General features: G+C 44.0%; 2 protein-coding genes across 4 annotated transcripts in view; both read left to right on the forward strand.

Annotated features, from left to right (window-relative positions):
- The first annotated feature begins 1,745 nt into the window (after positions 1 to 1,745).
- Positions 1,746 to 8,504, forward strand: anxa11b (annexin A11b). Its single transcript, XM_084456673.1, has 15 exons — positions 1,746 to 1,962; positions 3,186 to 3,546; positions 3,765 to 3,808; positions 3,951 to 4,091; positions 4,237 to 4,324; positions 4,571 to 4,665; positions 4,785 to 4,898; positions 5,200 to 5,290; positions 5,392 to 5,471; positions 6,222 to 6,278; positions 6,380 to 6,473; positions 6,782 to 6,877; positions 7,000 to 7,058; positions 7,217 to 7,339; positions 7,522 to 8,504. The coding sequence occupies exons 2-15, from the start codon at positions 3,195 to 3,197 to the stop codon at positions 7,579 to 7,581; spliced, it is 1,494 nt and encodes a 497-aa protein (XP_084312799.1). The 5' UTR covers positions 1,746 to 1,962; positions 3,186 to 3,194; the 3' UTR covers positions 7,582 to 8,504.
- A 4,245-nt stretch (positions 8,505 to 12,749) lies between these two features.
- The window catches only part of LOC311324010 (disks large homolog 5-like), a 37,166-nt gene continuing 33,807 nt past the window's right edge, over positions 12,750 to 16,108 (forward strand). For all 3 annotated transcript variants that reach the window (XM_084456367.1, XM_084456368.1, XM_084456369.1), the window contains exon 1: positions 12,750 to 13,433. In XM_084456367.1, coding sequence (XP_084312493.1) covers positions 13,136 to 13,433 — 298 coding nt within the window. In that variant the 5' untranslated portion in view covers positions 12,750 to 13,135. The remainder of the gene's footprint in view (positions 13,434 to 16,108) is intronic.

The raw sequence follows: 16,108 nt of genomic DNA on the forward strand, positions 1-16,108 counted from the left end.
TTCCGTGGGGGTTGGCCTCCACCAGGGCTGCGCTTTGTCACCAATCCTGTTTGTGATTTTCATGGACAGGATATTGAGGCGTAGCCGTGGGGAGGTGGGTTTGCAGTTTGGTGAGCTGGGGATCGCATCACTGCTTTTTTCAGATGATGTGGTCCTGATGGCATCATCGGCCTGCAACCTCCAGTACTCTCTGGATAGGTTCGCAGCTGAGTGTGAAGCGGCTAGGATGAGAATCAGCACCTCTAAATCTGAGGCCATGGTTCTCAGCAGGAAACCGGAGGCGTGTCCGCTCCGAGTAGGAAATGAGTCCGTACCCCAAGTGAAGGAGTTCAAGTATCTGGGGGTCTTGTTCATGAGTGAGGGAACCATGGAGAGGGAGTTTGGACGGAGAATCGGAGCAGCTGGTGTGGTTCTGCAGTCGCTCTACCGCACTGTTGTAACAAAAAGGGAGCTGAGCCATAAGGCAAAGCTCTCGATCTACCGGTCTATCTTTGTCCCCACCCTCACCTATGGTCATGAAGGATGGGTCATGACCGAAAGAACGAGATCACGGAGGGTGGCTGGGGTCTCCCTGAGAGATCGGGTGGGAAGTTCAGTCATCCGGGAGAGATTCAGAGTACAGCCGCAGCTCCTTTGCGTCGAAAGGAGCCAGTTGAGGTGGTTCGGGCATCTAGTGAGAATGCCTCCTGGATGTTTCCCTAGGGAGGTGTTCCAGGCGTGTCCAGCTGGGAGGAGGCCGCAGGGCAGACCCAGGACCAGGTGGCGGGACTACATCTCCGCACTGGCCTGTGATCGGCTAAAGATTCTCCAGGCAGAGCTGGTTTATGCTGCTAGGGAAAGGGATGTCTAGGGCCCACTGCTGGAACTGCTGCCTCCGCGACCCGACCCCGGATAAGCGGACGACGATGCACCATTTCATGAAGTCTGTGAAGGTAAGAGCCACATGAGTAAAGTGGTTAGACATTTATGTCAAAAACATTTTTCACTCATGAAAGTGAATTTACTAAGTTTCATGAGGATTGTCCAAGACCAAAATATATATATTTTAAATGTGTTGTATACATCAGTTATTCAGGTAGGAAGTAGGGAGGGAAGGAGGGAAATGGCTCAACTTACACCACTCCTATGCTCAATTTACCCCATACACGGGGTAAGTTGTGCCATGAGACCACTTTTTGGGGGACATGCTATAATATCAAAACTGTTATGTTCAAACTGATTCTGATTGTTTGTAGGGATGCACAACATTGTGAAATATATGCTGATATATTATAACTATATATAAATATTATATTTGTTAGCAAAAAAAACTATAATTGCCTTCATGTAGGCTAGTGATCTTGAATATGAAAAGTGGCTCGACTTACCCCAGTGTCCCCTACAGTAGGCTACATGCTTTCCATCTTCTTCCACCTCTCAGCAGGCCCATTGGAGCACCTGAGAGAGAAGCTCACTGTGAATAAACACCCTTGTATATGAATGGTGAACCAAAAATGGAAGGAACCAATATTTAGTCGCACAACAAGACTTATTATTAAGGTAAATTACTTTCTGAATGAGATGAGAGACTTTCCGAATGTCATCATTCTATCATTTCAAGGAGACTACAGCCACTCAGCGTGCCAACTGCCAAGAGCTTCAGAAACGAGCTTAATAACTGTAGCCCCACCCCTTATACATTCATCTTCCTGTGATGTAAGCTTCTACATTTCCCTTCTTTGAGGGGAAAAACAAACAAACAAATTGCACCTTCACGTGACAGGCCATCACACTTTAATCGTTAGCTGCTACGAGCGCACCACCTCGCCCTGAGCAAAGTCTTAATTCGAGTGCACACCTCTCGCCCGAGTAGTTCATTCGAACGCACACCTCGCCGTACGCAGAACCACTAGGCTGAACGGGGAATTGCGTGTCTCTTCCTGAATCTCTCTTGTGAAACATCCATCGGTCGTCGGAAACACAGTAAGATACTACTTTTTGTTTACACGGCCAATGGTTTTAGAATATAGCCTAACCAAGATTAGAATAACATTCCATAGTCAATTCTCATAAATATTTAGATATGGTTTGTTGTTGTGTAAACATGTCGAGTTTATTTTTCTCTTCGGTTTGTAAGTAGGCTAATCCACAGCTGCTCATTTGCTCGGCCCATCGATGATGCGATAGGAACGTTTCTGAGCTGAGATGGCGGCGGTAGTCTACTCCTAGCAGTCTAAACTTCAGTGGGAAATTCCACATTTGACCTTGTATTCCGTATAGTCTAGCCTACATAACCTATTGTAGGCCTATGCGACACTTCGAAATGACGATACTCTTGCTGGCTAATCAAACATGGCATGATGCTATTGGTGCTGCAGGCTACACTGTGCACGAACAGATTTAGACCAATGTAATGAGCAGTGTTGCAAAACCATTCCAGCGAAAAACACCTGAAGAGCCCTGCTGTAGCCTAGATCTGATTGGTCGACTGTTAATCGCATGCATACATGTATCCATAATGTCGAGATCGTGTAAAGTGAACCTCTGGAAAGAGGCTATTACGTAGGCTGGTATTTCTCCATGGGGTGGGGTCTGATTTGCTGAATATTTGGAGAGGCCTGTTTATTCAGGGAGCTACCGGACACTGCTGCTGATACTGTGTTTAGGGCAGATCCCATGGTGAATCCCGGGACGGGCGAGCTGCGTCCTCGTCCTTGGGCTTGGCTGGGTGACAAATTCAGAAAGCAAACGCACACTTTGAAAAAGGCCCACTTAGGTTTGGCTACGATACTGTTTTGTTAATCAACAGAAAAAAAAATCAGCTAGCGAAAATTGCCATAATAGTTTAATTCGTTCAGTTAGTTAGGACTTCAAAGTCACACGCAAAAAAGACCCAGTGTGTTCAGGAAAGGAAGGAAGCGTAGAAGGGAGGGTGATGTTGGAGCCAAACAATGAGTAAGAGCTTATGCAATCATTCTTTGCATGGAAAGTGGAAACATGGGAAATAATAGGCTGTCAGTCTCATCATAGTTCAAATTGAAGATGAAGATGCATATAGCAGGCCTGAAACTGCTAACACGGTTAAAAAAACAAAAACAAAAAAACAAACATGAGAGTTACTCAGTCTGTTTATCTTGCATAACAAACTCCAGTATTCAGGACAGCCATCTCTTGTCCTCTGTTGACCTCCACAGTTTTTTTTCCAGGTCCTGAAGATGAGCTATCCTGGATACCCCCCTCAGTCTGGTGGTTACCCACCGCAAGGGGGCGGCTACCCACCACAACAAGGGACGTATCCCCCTCAAGCTGGGGGCTACCCTCCACAAGCTGGGGGCTACCCTCCACAAGCCGGGGGATATCCTCCCCAAGCTGGGGGGTATCCTCCCCAAGCTGGGGGCTATCCTCCCCAAGCAGGCGGTTATCCTCAACAAGCCGGGGGTTATCCTCAACAAGCTGGGGGCTACCCAGCACAAGCGGGGGGCTACCCGGCCCAGGGCGGTGGCTATCCAGCCCCAGCAGGAGGGTTCCCCCCTCAGGCAGGAGGGTACCCCTCTGGGCCCCCCGCAGGTAAGGCTGTTACTACTGAGTAGTGTTGTGTTTGCAAGACCTGGCTAAGTCTACTTTTTTGTCATTTTGCATCCCAAATCCTCGTCTTTGAATTTGACACAGAACTTGACCATTAGCTTTTTTTTTTACCTACATTTTCAACCTTTTTGAATGAAATTACTATCATGTTTCTGATTCTGTTATCATAGATTATGATTCTGATGTTCAATTTCCTCCAGGCGGTGGTGGCTGGGGTGGAGCTCCTGCTCCGAGCTATGGAATGGTACCTATAACTTACTATCTTGTAGCATATTACTAGTAACGGATAAAGCATTAACACACTAATCTTATCTACTAGTTCTGTGAGTGGCTGTTTATTTCCCCCCAATCATTATTATTAACGGCTGCCCCCCCCCCCCCCCCAGCCAGGGCAGGGTATGTCCCAGGGATACCAGGGGGGCCCTGCCCCAGGTCAACCCACACCAAACTACCCAGGTGGCCCGGCCCCCAGCCCCTCCATGCCCGGGTATGGAGGTGGGGCCCCTCCTCAGGGGCCTCCTGTCAATGTGAGTATATATATAAATATGTATATATATATCCAAAATGCTTCATCATTGTAGTGTCACATTGATTAAAAATGTGAGATTATTACAATGATCACAATGAATAATTTCATGCAATTGTATTTGTGGTTTTCCTTGTGACGATTAGAGGGGATACCGGGGCTCAATCAAGGACTACCCTGGGGCTGATCCACTGAGGGACGTCGAGGTGCTCCGGAAGGCCATGAAGGGTTTCGGTCAGTGTTGCTTTATGTCGGTTTCACTCGTTAGTGAGTTTTGTATGAATTTTTGTTCTTAATCGAATAAGAACCTAATAACCTACCTACTATTTAATGGTAAATAGAAGTATGCATGCAGTCAGAAAAAAGTATACATCTCTAAGAGTACATTGTTTAGGCATATATACATGTAGTACATTGACGTATACTGTAGATGTGCTTTTCCTGATGAGCAGCCTCCTAGAAGTACATTGTTCTTTACAGGTACTGATGAGGCAGCCATCACTGAACTGCTTGGAAGCCGTACCATGAAGCAAAGAGTGCCAATGGTAGCAGCCTACAAAACCACGTATGGCAAGGTAAGATTCACCAGCGTGTGTCTGTGTGCTTTGCTGAACCATTGCTGCTGCTGATGAGCACAATGTGGAAGTTAACACCTTGAATGATGTTTCTCTGATTTCTTGCTTGTTTCGTTAAGGATTTATTCCATGATTTGAAGTCTGAGCTCACTGGGCACTTTGAGGAATTGGTTCTGGCCATGTTGTTGACGCCTGTGCAGTTTGCCGCACGTGAACTGAGAGATGCCATCCAGGTTAGTAAGAGGATCTTCTGTCATGTGTTCTTTCTTACTCCTCAGTCCCACCTCCAACCATTTCTGTGACTCATCTTCCACATTAGAAAGAAAGAGGAAGGTTGCTACAAGCTTAGACATGAAATGGAGAACGGCACTCTTTCTTTCTGACGTTTCAATGTAGAATAAAAATTGTGTCTTGCAAGTTGTGGTTGATTTCTCATTACTAGTTTTTAGTAATATAGTAAGAGACATATATACATACATATATATATACATATATATATACTGATAATATAATTACAGATTGTTGTTCTATTAGGGTGCAGGAACTGATGAAGCCTGTCTGATTGAGATCCTGTCATCCCGCAACAATGCTGAAATCAAAGAGATCAATCAAATTTACAAGTCTGGTAAGTGTCCGTCCCTTTTCTGTCATGGGAGGGGGGGTGGGGGGGGGTGGCAAGCAAGTCCTATGAACATTTGTGAGGAGCTGGAATGCTTTTTGTTTCAGAGTACGGGAAGACCCTGGAGGACGCCATCAGCAACGATACGTCAGGACACTTCCGCAGGCTCCTGGTCTCACTCTGCCAGGTAAGGGGGCGATCACACCTGGAAAAGACGCTAGAAAAGAGACGCTAGTAAAACCATTGATTTCCTATGATACGGCGCGTCTGACTGGCGTTCCGGCTTCTTTTTCGATGGGCGTCTTTGAAGCGTCTTTTCTTGCAGGCACGTCAGTTTTGACGCGCGTTTGTAGATGCTGAATAAAAAAAAAAGTTTTTTTCCAACTTTTTGAGCGTCACACGCGAGAAGCGACATTTCGTCATCGTCGTTTGGCCCAGGCGTTTCAAGCGTTCAAGCGTCTTTGAAGCATCCGCGTTTCTAGTGTCTTTTCCAGGTGTGATCGCCCCTTAAGGGTTGTTCAATCTGCTTATCACCCACTTTCATAATCCTCATTGATTGATTCTTTATTTAATGCTGAAAATATGTATTAAATATAGTTTATTAATATTAAAACCGTTTCTCATCTCCAGCATCGTTAAGTTTTCTTTTCCACAGTGAAGGCTAAAAAGATGTAGTAAAGAAATTATTATTGCCTTCATCACAAGATATACATGTGTCTGTCAGTCTGTCCACTTCTCTGTTTGTTGCAGGAAGTTCTAGAATGATTCCCTGACAATGGAAGCTGAAGTCTCTGAACTCTGTTTAGATTTTCGTGGCACAATACATGTAATTTGTACCAGTGTGTAGGGTTTTTGCCGCCTCTATAATATATTTTTAAACGAAGACGACTATTATTATTATTATTATTATTATATATTTGACTTGACCTGTTCCCAGGGAAACCGTGACGAGAGGGAAAACGTGGACGTCTCCTTGGCCAAGCAGGACGCTCAGGTGAAGACCGGCTCTGTGAAGTCATTTGATCTACATTCCTTGTAACGGGAGAGTTATCCTTGTTCTTTGCGATGTTCATTTGTCGTCTTTGTGCGTGATAGAAACTGTATGCGGCTGGAGAGAACAAAGTGGGGACGGATGAGTCTCAGTTCAATGCCATCCTGTGTGCCCGCAGCAAGCCGCATCTGAGAGCAGGTGAGCTATCTCAACACAACACTAGCAAATCAAAATGCTCATTGTTCCTCAAATGATCGTAGTTCCTTATAGCACTTCTGCTTCATTTCACTGTTCTCAACCCCTTCTTTCCCCTTTGCTCATATGTGTTCCTTAGTTCTGAATGGGTTCAAAGATTAGTTCACTATTTTGGACTTTAGGGGCTATTCTCCTAAGGGCTATTGTTTTTACTGAATTGGATTGGACCTAAGGTCTAAGCAATAAGCCTTTGTGATGATTACCTGTTCTATGGTTCTAACGGTCCCGCCCATGGCTCTTGTTCCTGGCAGTCTTCCATGAGTACCAGCAGATGTGTGGCCGGGACATCGAGAAGAGCATCTGCAGGGAGATGTCTGGCGATGTGGAGACTGGCATGGTGGCTGTCGGTGAGTTCATGTCATCCACTTACTGTAGCTGTGTTCCTGGGTTCCAGTTCTTCACCGTTCATCAGACTATCATGTTGATTTGAGATCAATGTGAATTATGAAGTCTGTCTCTTGTTTTCCAGTGAAGTGCATCAAGAACACTCCGGCCTACTTTGCAGAGAGACTCCACAAAGCCATGCAGGTATAGCATGTTCTCTATGGTGTTCTGCAGGTATAGCTTGTGTTCTCTATGGTGTTCTGCAGGTATAGCATGTTCTCTCTCTGGTGTTCTGCAGTGAGAATATGAGATAGACTATCATTCTGCTGAGTACTCAACCTGTGTGTACTGTGTTGTCCCAGGGGGCCGGGACCAAGGACAAAACCCTGATCCGTATCATGGTGTCCCGTTCCGAGGAGGACATGCTGGACATCAGACAGGTGTACGTGCAGACCTACGGCAAATCTCTGTACACGCACATCTCTGTGAGTACCCCCAACTATCCCTCTGTGCCCAGTTAAACCGGAGAACGTTCGAACCAATAATCTGCTTCGTTACAATTTTTATTTCCTGTAATGCGTCAGTAGCTACAGTATCCTTAGCAGTTTAGTTTCACTGGTTAATTTGAGTTTGTGGTGATTGGATGTTGTGATTTCCTGTGTGGCAGGGCGATACCTCCGGTGACTACAAGAAGCTGCTGTTGAAGCTGTGTGGAGGCAGTGACTAGAGCAGTATTCCACAGGAACAAACCACTCGTATACCACTACCAGTGGTCCACCTGATTATATGAAGGTGCCAGTACCCTATATCAGCCTGTGATGCATGTAGTTATTCTAGCCACACCTGTCAACGCTGCACTTCACGATACTAACAACATGCACACACCCCACTAACTTTTGCAGAGTGAGAATGTGACAGTCAGTGCTGTACGATTGTGATAGTGCGGTGTTCTGTTTTCAGCATTTTGTTTTTAATCATATTCTCAGACGGCAATCATTTTATATTAGTATAAAGGACTGTATCATTTCAATGTATTAGCTTACTGCCAAATAGTGAATATGTATCTGGGAAGTATCTGTGTCAAGTTAACATAGCTGGCTGACTATTCTATGCAAAGTAGCTTTAGCTTTAGAATGAAGGCTTAAGAGGACAATTCCTACCTTGTCTCATTCCCTTCTCAAATAAATTCCCTTTGCGTATGACATTTTCTATCCATTGTTGTACTATAGACACAATGTTGCCTTTTACAGAATGCTGAAAAGCCAAAACCCACAGCTTGTGACCCTGTCATACATCAGTTTTATCTTGTTCCAACTTGTTGATCATTCAGTGTCCAGATGTCAATGATTGTGGAATCCTTGGCTTGAAGCAACAGTAAATTATTGTCAATATTATCAAAGGATTTTTATTTGCATGTCCTTGCCACTAGAGAGCGCTTTAGTTCACACAAAGTGAAATTGCTCAAGGATGAGAAGTGAGAATGTTCAAAAGCTAACTGGATTTATTACAGTATGAATATTGTACTAATGTCGCACTAATAGTGTTTATTACTGTTCATTATTACAATGGTCAAAGATGATGCCTTAGTCATTTACTAATATTCGCTATCCAAATACCTTCATGCAAATAAAGACATTTCGACTGACTGGATGTCTGTGTGAACCATGATAATCATTTCTCTATTGAGAGCTAGAACATAATGGCTATTTGCATTTCAAAGGCAGGTTCATTTCTTTGACCTAGATTATTAATGCATTCAGCAAATCAAACTGAAAGTTCCTCTTCAGAGGCAGAAGCCTCACCTTCTGTCAGAAAGGGGAAATAATCTGTTTTTTACGTGACTCCTGTGGGTGCTATGCTCTTCTATGAAAATGTTACGTTTCTTTCACAGTTCATTGCCACACAGTGGTGGAATGGCACTTCAGAGGGAGCTTTGTTGGCTGCTAAAAATAGTTTTCCAAGAGAACATTTATTCACCAGCAATATCCCGAAGACTCCCCACTGTTCTGGCTTTGAGTTGGCTTCAGGGAGAATGTGATCGATGTCATACTGTAGTTGTCTTGCAGCTGAAATCATTCTCGCAATATACACGTCTTCTACCACAACAACCAAACCACTGATACTGGCATGAGAGCGGAGGCAACATTACATTGTCATTGGTGATCTCTGTTTTTGTTAATCAGCATGACAACTTTGCTGTGCTCAATAGGTCGAAGAGAAACCAAACCTCGTGTGGTTCATTCTTTCTTTTCCAGAGAGGGAAAAACAGACCACTTCCTTGTTACATTTCAGAACAGAATGACACTTAATTATTAACACATGGATTCAGTGGAAGCAATACATTTCTTTGGGGCTATGGCCTATATGAAACTTGAACACAGACACATACACACAGACTGACCACCCCACACACACACACACACACACACACACACACACACACACACACAAAACACACACACATACACACTCACACACATACACTGAGGGGTTACAGAGCTGTTTCCCAGTGACCCGTTGGAACTGTCAATCTCATGTGCACATGAAGTCATGTGGATCAATAATGTCCTCTTGTGTGACCGGTGCTGGTGTCAGGCAGGAGCTGTCAAGGTCACAGACAGCGTACCGCTTGGTTCCTCTGGCCTCCAGGGACCGTCACTCTCCAGTTAATGGATGATGGTTATCCTCTTGGGGGTCAGGTGGTGACGGTGTTACACCATACAGTATCTCGGCCATAGAAAAGGGAAATTAAAAACCTGAGCTGATTGCTAGAGGGTGGGGGCTAGATCATCTGACTAATGACACATCATACTTTTTGCAGTTTGCAGGGATTCAGTCTATCCCATAATATGTTATTAATGTGTAGTAATGGACACTGAGTGAGAACTCATGCAGGTTGATTACAGTGGAATTTTCCCAGGCAGTTGACATGGACAGACTGCCTGGGTGACATTTGGTTGCCATGGATGTAATCTCCCTTTGACCTTCATGAATGCATATAAGAAAATTATAAACTAAAGATTAGATGAATAACTCATAACGAGATGGCAGAAATAACTCTACTGTATATCAGACTCCAATGCAAGCTCACTAGAGTAATCATGTATAGTATGCACAATCTGATAAAGAAAGGCATGATGGATTACAGTTTGGATACAACAAACAATTTATTTGATTTCCCAGGATGTGTGTGTGTGTGTGTGTGTGTGTGTGTGTGTGTGTGTGTGTGTGTGTGTGTAATATCTCATTGGTGTGTGTGTGTGTGTGTGTGTGTGTGTGTGTGTCAGTGTGTGTGTGTGTGTGTATATACACATTTATTCAAATGGAGGCTACTACATATAGAGAAGAGAACCCAAAAAAGATGCTTTATAAATAGCACAAGGCATTATCTGCTTGCTCTGTGGTCTTGATTCAATTATAGCTAAATGTCTAGACTAATGGGGAAATATCCATTGGTACAGTATTATACACAATGTTAGGGAATTTACATAATTCTAGAGCATTCCAATCAGGTTTTGCTCAGTGAGAGCCTCATGGATTTTCACTGTTGGAAGATGTAATAACTCAGTGGTTACATAATCGGTTGAATTGTAAAAGCTGTTTAAAACCTGAGTAGGACAGTGTATGGGCACAGGATGCAGAATTAACCGTAACAGTCCTGCAAAACAGGCTTGTTTTAAGTGCTGCAGCTGCATTCTCCTACCACAATATAGCGAGCAGTTGGTTCTGAGTGGGGTTTCTTGAGATTCAATTTGTGTTGAATCTTAAGCTGTCTATTAATATCACTGTTGCTGAATGATCTCCAGATTGCTCCTCAGGAATTTCTCAGTGTCCTTCATATTTTGCCTCTTTGGTCTCAGTCAATGTTTGTTCCCTAAGAACCTCGAGCTCAGCAGATGTGACTTCTGCCTCCAGTGAGAATCCTCCTTGCTTATGAGAGGGATTATGTGGAGCAGAAGACAGCTTACAGTACACATGTGGCAGGGGACAGATAAGAATTCAGTCTGTAGCCTATCATGTGAACTTTAATATTTTGATCAAATTATAAAAATATACATTATTTTGAAATATTACAGTACATTTTACATTACATTACAGTCATTTACCAGACGCTTTTATTCAAAGTGATTTACAATAATCACATTACATGAACACTTTAGGCTATATCTCTGAATGCAGACCAGTTTTAGGCTATGCACAGTATGTAGGCTATGTGAGAAAAGTCAAATGTTTAAACTACATTTTGGAGAGTCATTGCCTTCATTTGAGCTCCAGTGTTAGGCCTACAGACACTGTACTCAAACCGCACCCTGTGACAGGCAGGGCCTGCCGGCTATCTACTTCTATCCGGCTATCTACTTCTATCTATCTACCACCTTTCAATAGAACCGCCTCAGTTTGTCTAGAGTATGATGACAAGCTACTGACCTCCTACATCAACACGAAGCACAATTACTGTACATAAAAGCCTATTATAGCCGGCCAACCCAACCAGTGAGAACGGAAAGAGAGGTGCCCCTCACCTTAGCCGTCTTCCTTGGAGTCCACCGGCTCAGCGTGTCTTGGGCCAGCCCCGTCTCGGTCTGTTTAGGTTGGGTTAAACGCAGCTCAGTTCTGAAAGATCTATATTACAATCTCAGGGCAGAAATCAGCTCCAGCACCCTCTCCGTTGTAGTAAGAGGTCCAAACAACCGCATCCTCGTGGGTCTGAGCAGCACACCCATGGTGGCTGCTTCCGCTGACGCTACCTTGCGTCTCTCTCAGGGTCACCAGGTGACGTGACTTTTCAGATGGCACCTCAGTACCAGGCCACTCCCACTCAGGCACACCTCAGCTACAGATCCACTGATAAACATATATATACATAGTATGGGATTTGAAATCATAACTAACCTGGGATTGGATGCAAGTAACAATACAGACACTATACAGACGCTATAAAACTCTGGGGAGTGCCACCTCCAGAAATGCCAACCCCTCTATCGTGGGCTGCATCAGTGAAGACGAAGAGGAGGAGTACAGGGATGTGGTCAGGAGATTTGTCAGATGGTGTGAGGAGAATCAACTCCAACTCAACATCATTAAAACCAAGGAGCTGGTTGTGGATTTCAGAAGGAACAAGAGGCCCCCGACCCCTATTACCATCCAGGGGGGGGGATTGAGATGCTGGACTCATACAAGTTCCTGAGAGTGCACCTGAACAACAAACTGGACTGGACTGACAACACTGAGGCCCTCTATAGAAAAGGAAAGAGCAGACTGTTCTTCCTTAGGAGGCTCAGGTCCTTTGACCTACATACATACATACATACATACATACATACATACATACATACATACATACATACATACATACATACATACATACATACATACATACGCTGTACATATGTTATACAGACACTATACCGACGCTATACAGAGCACAGACACTATACAGAGTACAGACTCTATACAGACGATAGAGATATAGATAGATACTTTAATGATCCCCCTGGGGAAATTTGGCGTTTCAGCAATGGAAAAAAATACACAAATACGAACAAGGACTATCCATACGTACAGCATGAGTAGAGTAGGGCCTATAGTATAGTAGCCTATAGAATATAATATGTACATACATACAACTGTAAGCTATAAATAGATAGGTATGTCTAGGAATACACATATATACATACATCCAGGCTATATAGATATGTCTAGGAATACACAGAAGCTATAAAGAGTACAGACATTGTACAGCAACTATACAGACGCTGCTGTAATAAAAGTTTCAGTCTCTCAGCCAGGTGCGTCTGGGGCAAGGCCCCGCCCACTCTTACCTTACATGGCCATTGCATTAGAATGTGATTGGCAGACTGCGCTACAGCTGCTGCTCCGGAGCCATGGCGGAGTCGGTCCCGGACAAGGCTCTGCAAGAGTTGGAGTACTTTCTAGCATGTGGGAATAACAACTTCAGTTCGGAAGACCTTATTTTCTAAGCGAATGCAGCCGGGACCGCTTTCAGCACAATGTGTTCCCGAGAACGGCGAAGTCACGGACCCTGAGCGCTCTGGGAAAATGTATCGCTCTTTCTTAGTGCAGTCAACAGCCTTGGGCAACAAATATGGCTACTTGTGTCTCTTGCGATTTGGGCTGAAAAGCGACTCAACTTGGCTATGCACGAACATTTCGGGGACGCTCAACTCTTTCAAGTGACCATCCGTTAGAAGTTGTAGCCGGACTGTTTCGGGTCTTGACGTTGTCAGCTGATACGAGGGTCTTGTGCGAAGCGAGTTGAGATGGAGTCGAAGCACAAAGAGTTGTTGGACAAATGCTACCAGAACTTACTGGAGTCGATCACGGACGCAGACAGAGTTGTGGATGTGTTGGCCAAATCTGGTACCCTCAGTCAATCTGAGCACTATGAACTGGGCCACAACTGCACGTCCAACTCCGAAAAAGTCGACCTTCTTTTGAAGATGCTGATAAGTAAGGACAGCGATCATTTCCAAGACCTTTGCTCGGCCCTGGAAAATACGCACCCTCACCTTAATTCTGCCCTTCTGTTGAACATTGGACCATTGGACCATTCATCTGGTGAGACATAATTTGGCTTGCAGTGTAGCCCACTGTAAATACATTCAGCAGCAAACACATAATTATTGTACTAATGCATTTATTTATAGTTTATGTAACGGAGCATGCCCCATAAATAACTGTTATCAGAAATGATGAATAGCCTACAATTAGCAGATGTTAACAACTCAAACCGCCTGACCAGGTTTTAATCTGCAGCATCTGGAACTCTGGTCTGTGTAGTTGTGTTGGTTCTCTGCATTAACAGTAGGGGGGAAGACGTTGACAGCATGGCTACGCGAGGGACAGGACTTTCCTTTGGGAAAAAAATAATACCGAGAGAGCTGTGACATCATGTGACTTAATGCCCCCTCTGCACTCACACTAGCTGCTGTGTTTGTCCCCTGTTCTCTCTCACTAAAAGCATAGTTGGGTAGCTGTTTGGGAGAGTATTTAATGGAATTAAATGGCCAGAACGATCAATTTTGCGATAATCGAGGCACCCATGCTTTCAGTGGAAAGGGATACAATCGATACAATCAATAACCCTATGTGGTAAATACTTGACAGTGTCAAGGAAATAGTACACTCTGTGGTGAGGGTAGTTGTGTAGTGTCCTCTTCTGAGAGCATAGGTCTTCCATTGTAGGCTCCGCTGGAACCAATAGACTAGAGCATGCAGTATTACAGAGAAAAGGTAAGTCAGATATATCCTCAGTTTGATCCTGCTGTATAGTTGATTTCATTCCCTAACAGAGCTTCATTAAAGGAATGCATCCTTCAGCTTGCTAGGATTTTTTTCTCTCAAAGTGAAATACATGATTTGTCCTAAAAGTGTAATTGCTATGTTTCAGTGTCTATGAAGAGCAAATTGTCACAGAGCACGACCTTACAGAGCAATATTCACTGTAAGGTCAGAGCATATTGCTCTGCTCCGTCAGAAATATCAGATGAATGAGTTTTCCAGTGCAAAGCAGGTCCAAAAATAATGTGCAATTCAACCTGATATGGTACTGGAATGGGCTAGGCACCACAAGGCACTACAGAAACATGTAGTTATGATGACAAAGTGCTCAGACAGCCTACTGTCTTTGTTTTATATTGCTGCGTGTCTCACAAAACACTAATAATTGCTATCAGCTCAAGCAATGTTTTGTTGCTTTTAACAAAGACCAATCTTTTGTAGATGGTGGTTTTAAGGCCAAGTGGACACAGTGGTACAAATCTCAGCCTCCAGCATTCATCTTTTTTGGGGTTTATTTACTGTTTCCTTGTCTTCAGACTGATTGGGTGTAATTTTCTCTTTTGTGTTTATGAAGTTGTCTCTTCCCATCCTCTCTCCTGAGGCTCAGGAAGTTAGTTCCCCACACTGCCTGATCCCAACGCTGGTGGAAAGTTTCCAGCAGTTGTGATTTAAGATGCGAATACATTCATCAAACTGGTTAGCCTTGTTTTCAAGAAATATAATATTACTTCTGTCTCTCGTCTGTATTGTGTCGTTTTATTGCTACTCTTTTAGAAACACTTTTTCCAACAACATTTGGACAATTTTAATGAACATGATAATGTTAATCTTTCCTATATAGCCTAATGCAAAGCATATCTGGTACAGCAATACTGTGCTCATGGCCCTGACTCAGCACTTCTCTTTGCATTTCAAAAGCAATATTTGCATCACACATTTGTCTACACACTCAGATAAGTATAATACATTTCCAGTGAAGTGGGATAATCAGAAGTGGTGTGTTCTGGTTCTGTAACAGCAGGTAATCAGAAGTGTTGTGGTTCTGTAACTGTCAGGTAATCAGAAGTGTTGTGGTTCTGTAACTGTCAGGTAATCAGAAGTGTTCTGGTTCTGTAACAGTCAGGTAATCAGAAGTGTTCTGGTTCTGTAAAAGCAGGTAATCAGAAGTGTTCTGGTTCTGTAACAGTCAGGTGTTCTGGTTCTGTAACAGTCAGGTAATCAGAAGTGTTCTGGTTCTGTAACTGTCAGGTAATCAGAAGTGTTCTGGTTCTGTAACAGCAGGTAATCTGAAGTGTTGTGGTTCTGTAACTGTCAGGTAATCAGAAGTGTTGTGGTTCTGTAACTGTCAGGTAATCAGAAGTGTTGTGGTTCTGTAACTGTCAGGTAATCAGAAGTGTTCTGGTTCTGTAACAGTCAGGTGTTCTGGTTCTGTAACAGTCAGGTAATCAGAAGTGTTGTGGTTCTGTAACTGTCAGGTAATCGGAAGTGTTGTGGTTCTGTAACTGTCAGGTAATCAGAAATGTTGTGGTTCTGTAACAGTCAGGTAATCAGAAGTGTTGTGGTTCTGTAACTGTCAGGTAATCAGAAATGTTGTGGTTCTGTAACAGTCAGGTAATCAGAAGTGTTGTGGTTCTGTAACTGTCAGGTAATCAGAAGTGTTGTGGTTCTGTAACTGTCAGGTAATCGCCAGTCACACAGGTCACAATAGGCAGAGCTGGTGTTACACTATGCTGCTCACTACTGGCTGGACTGGTTCCACCAGTGTGCAGGGCCTGCCTGCCCGTCCCAGGACAACAGCGGCTGGTTACAGGCGGCCGACGTGCAGCGTCAGCAGAACCCTGTTGTCTCCACAGACTCAAGTCAACCTGCATCCCAGAGGGTGTGATCTAGATAGACCCTGATCAGGCCCTGGCGAGATGAAGTGCCCTGAAATGAAAGAAGTGCCCAAGCTT

The sequence above is a fragment of the Borostomias antarcticus genome (genome assembly GCF_949987555.1).
Source record: "Borostomias antarcticus genome assembly, chromosome: 22".
Lineage (NCBI taxonomy): Eukaryota > Metazoa > Chordata > Actinopteri > Stomiiformes > Stomiidae > Borostomias > Borostomias antarcticus.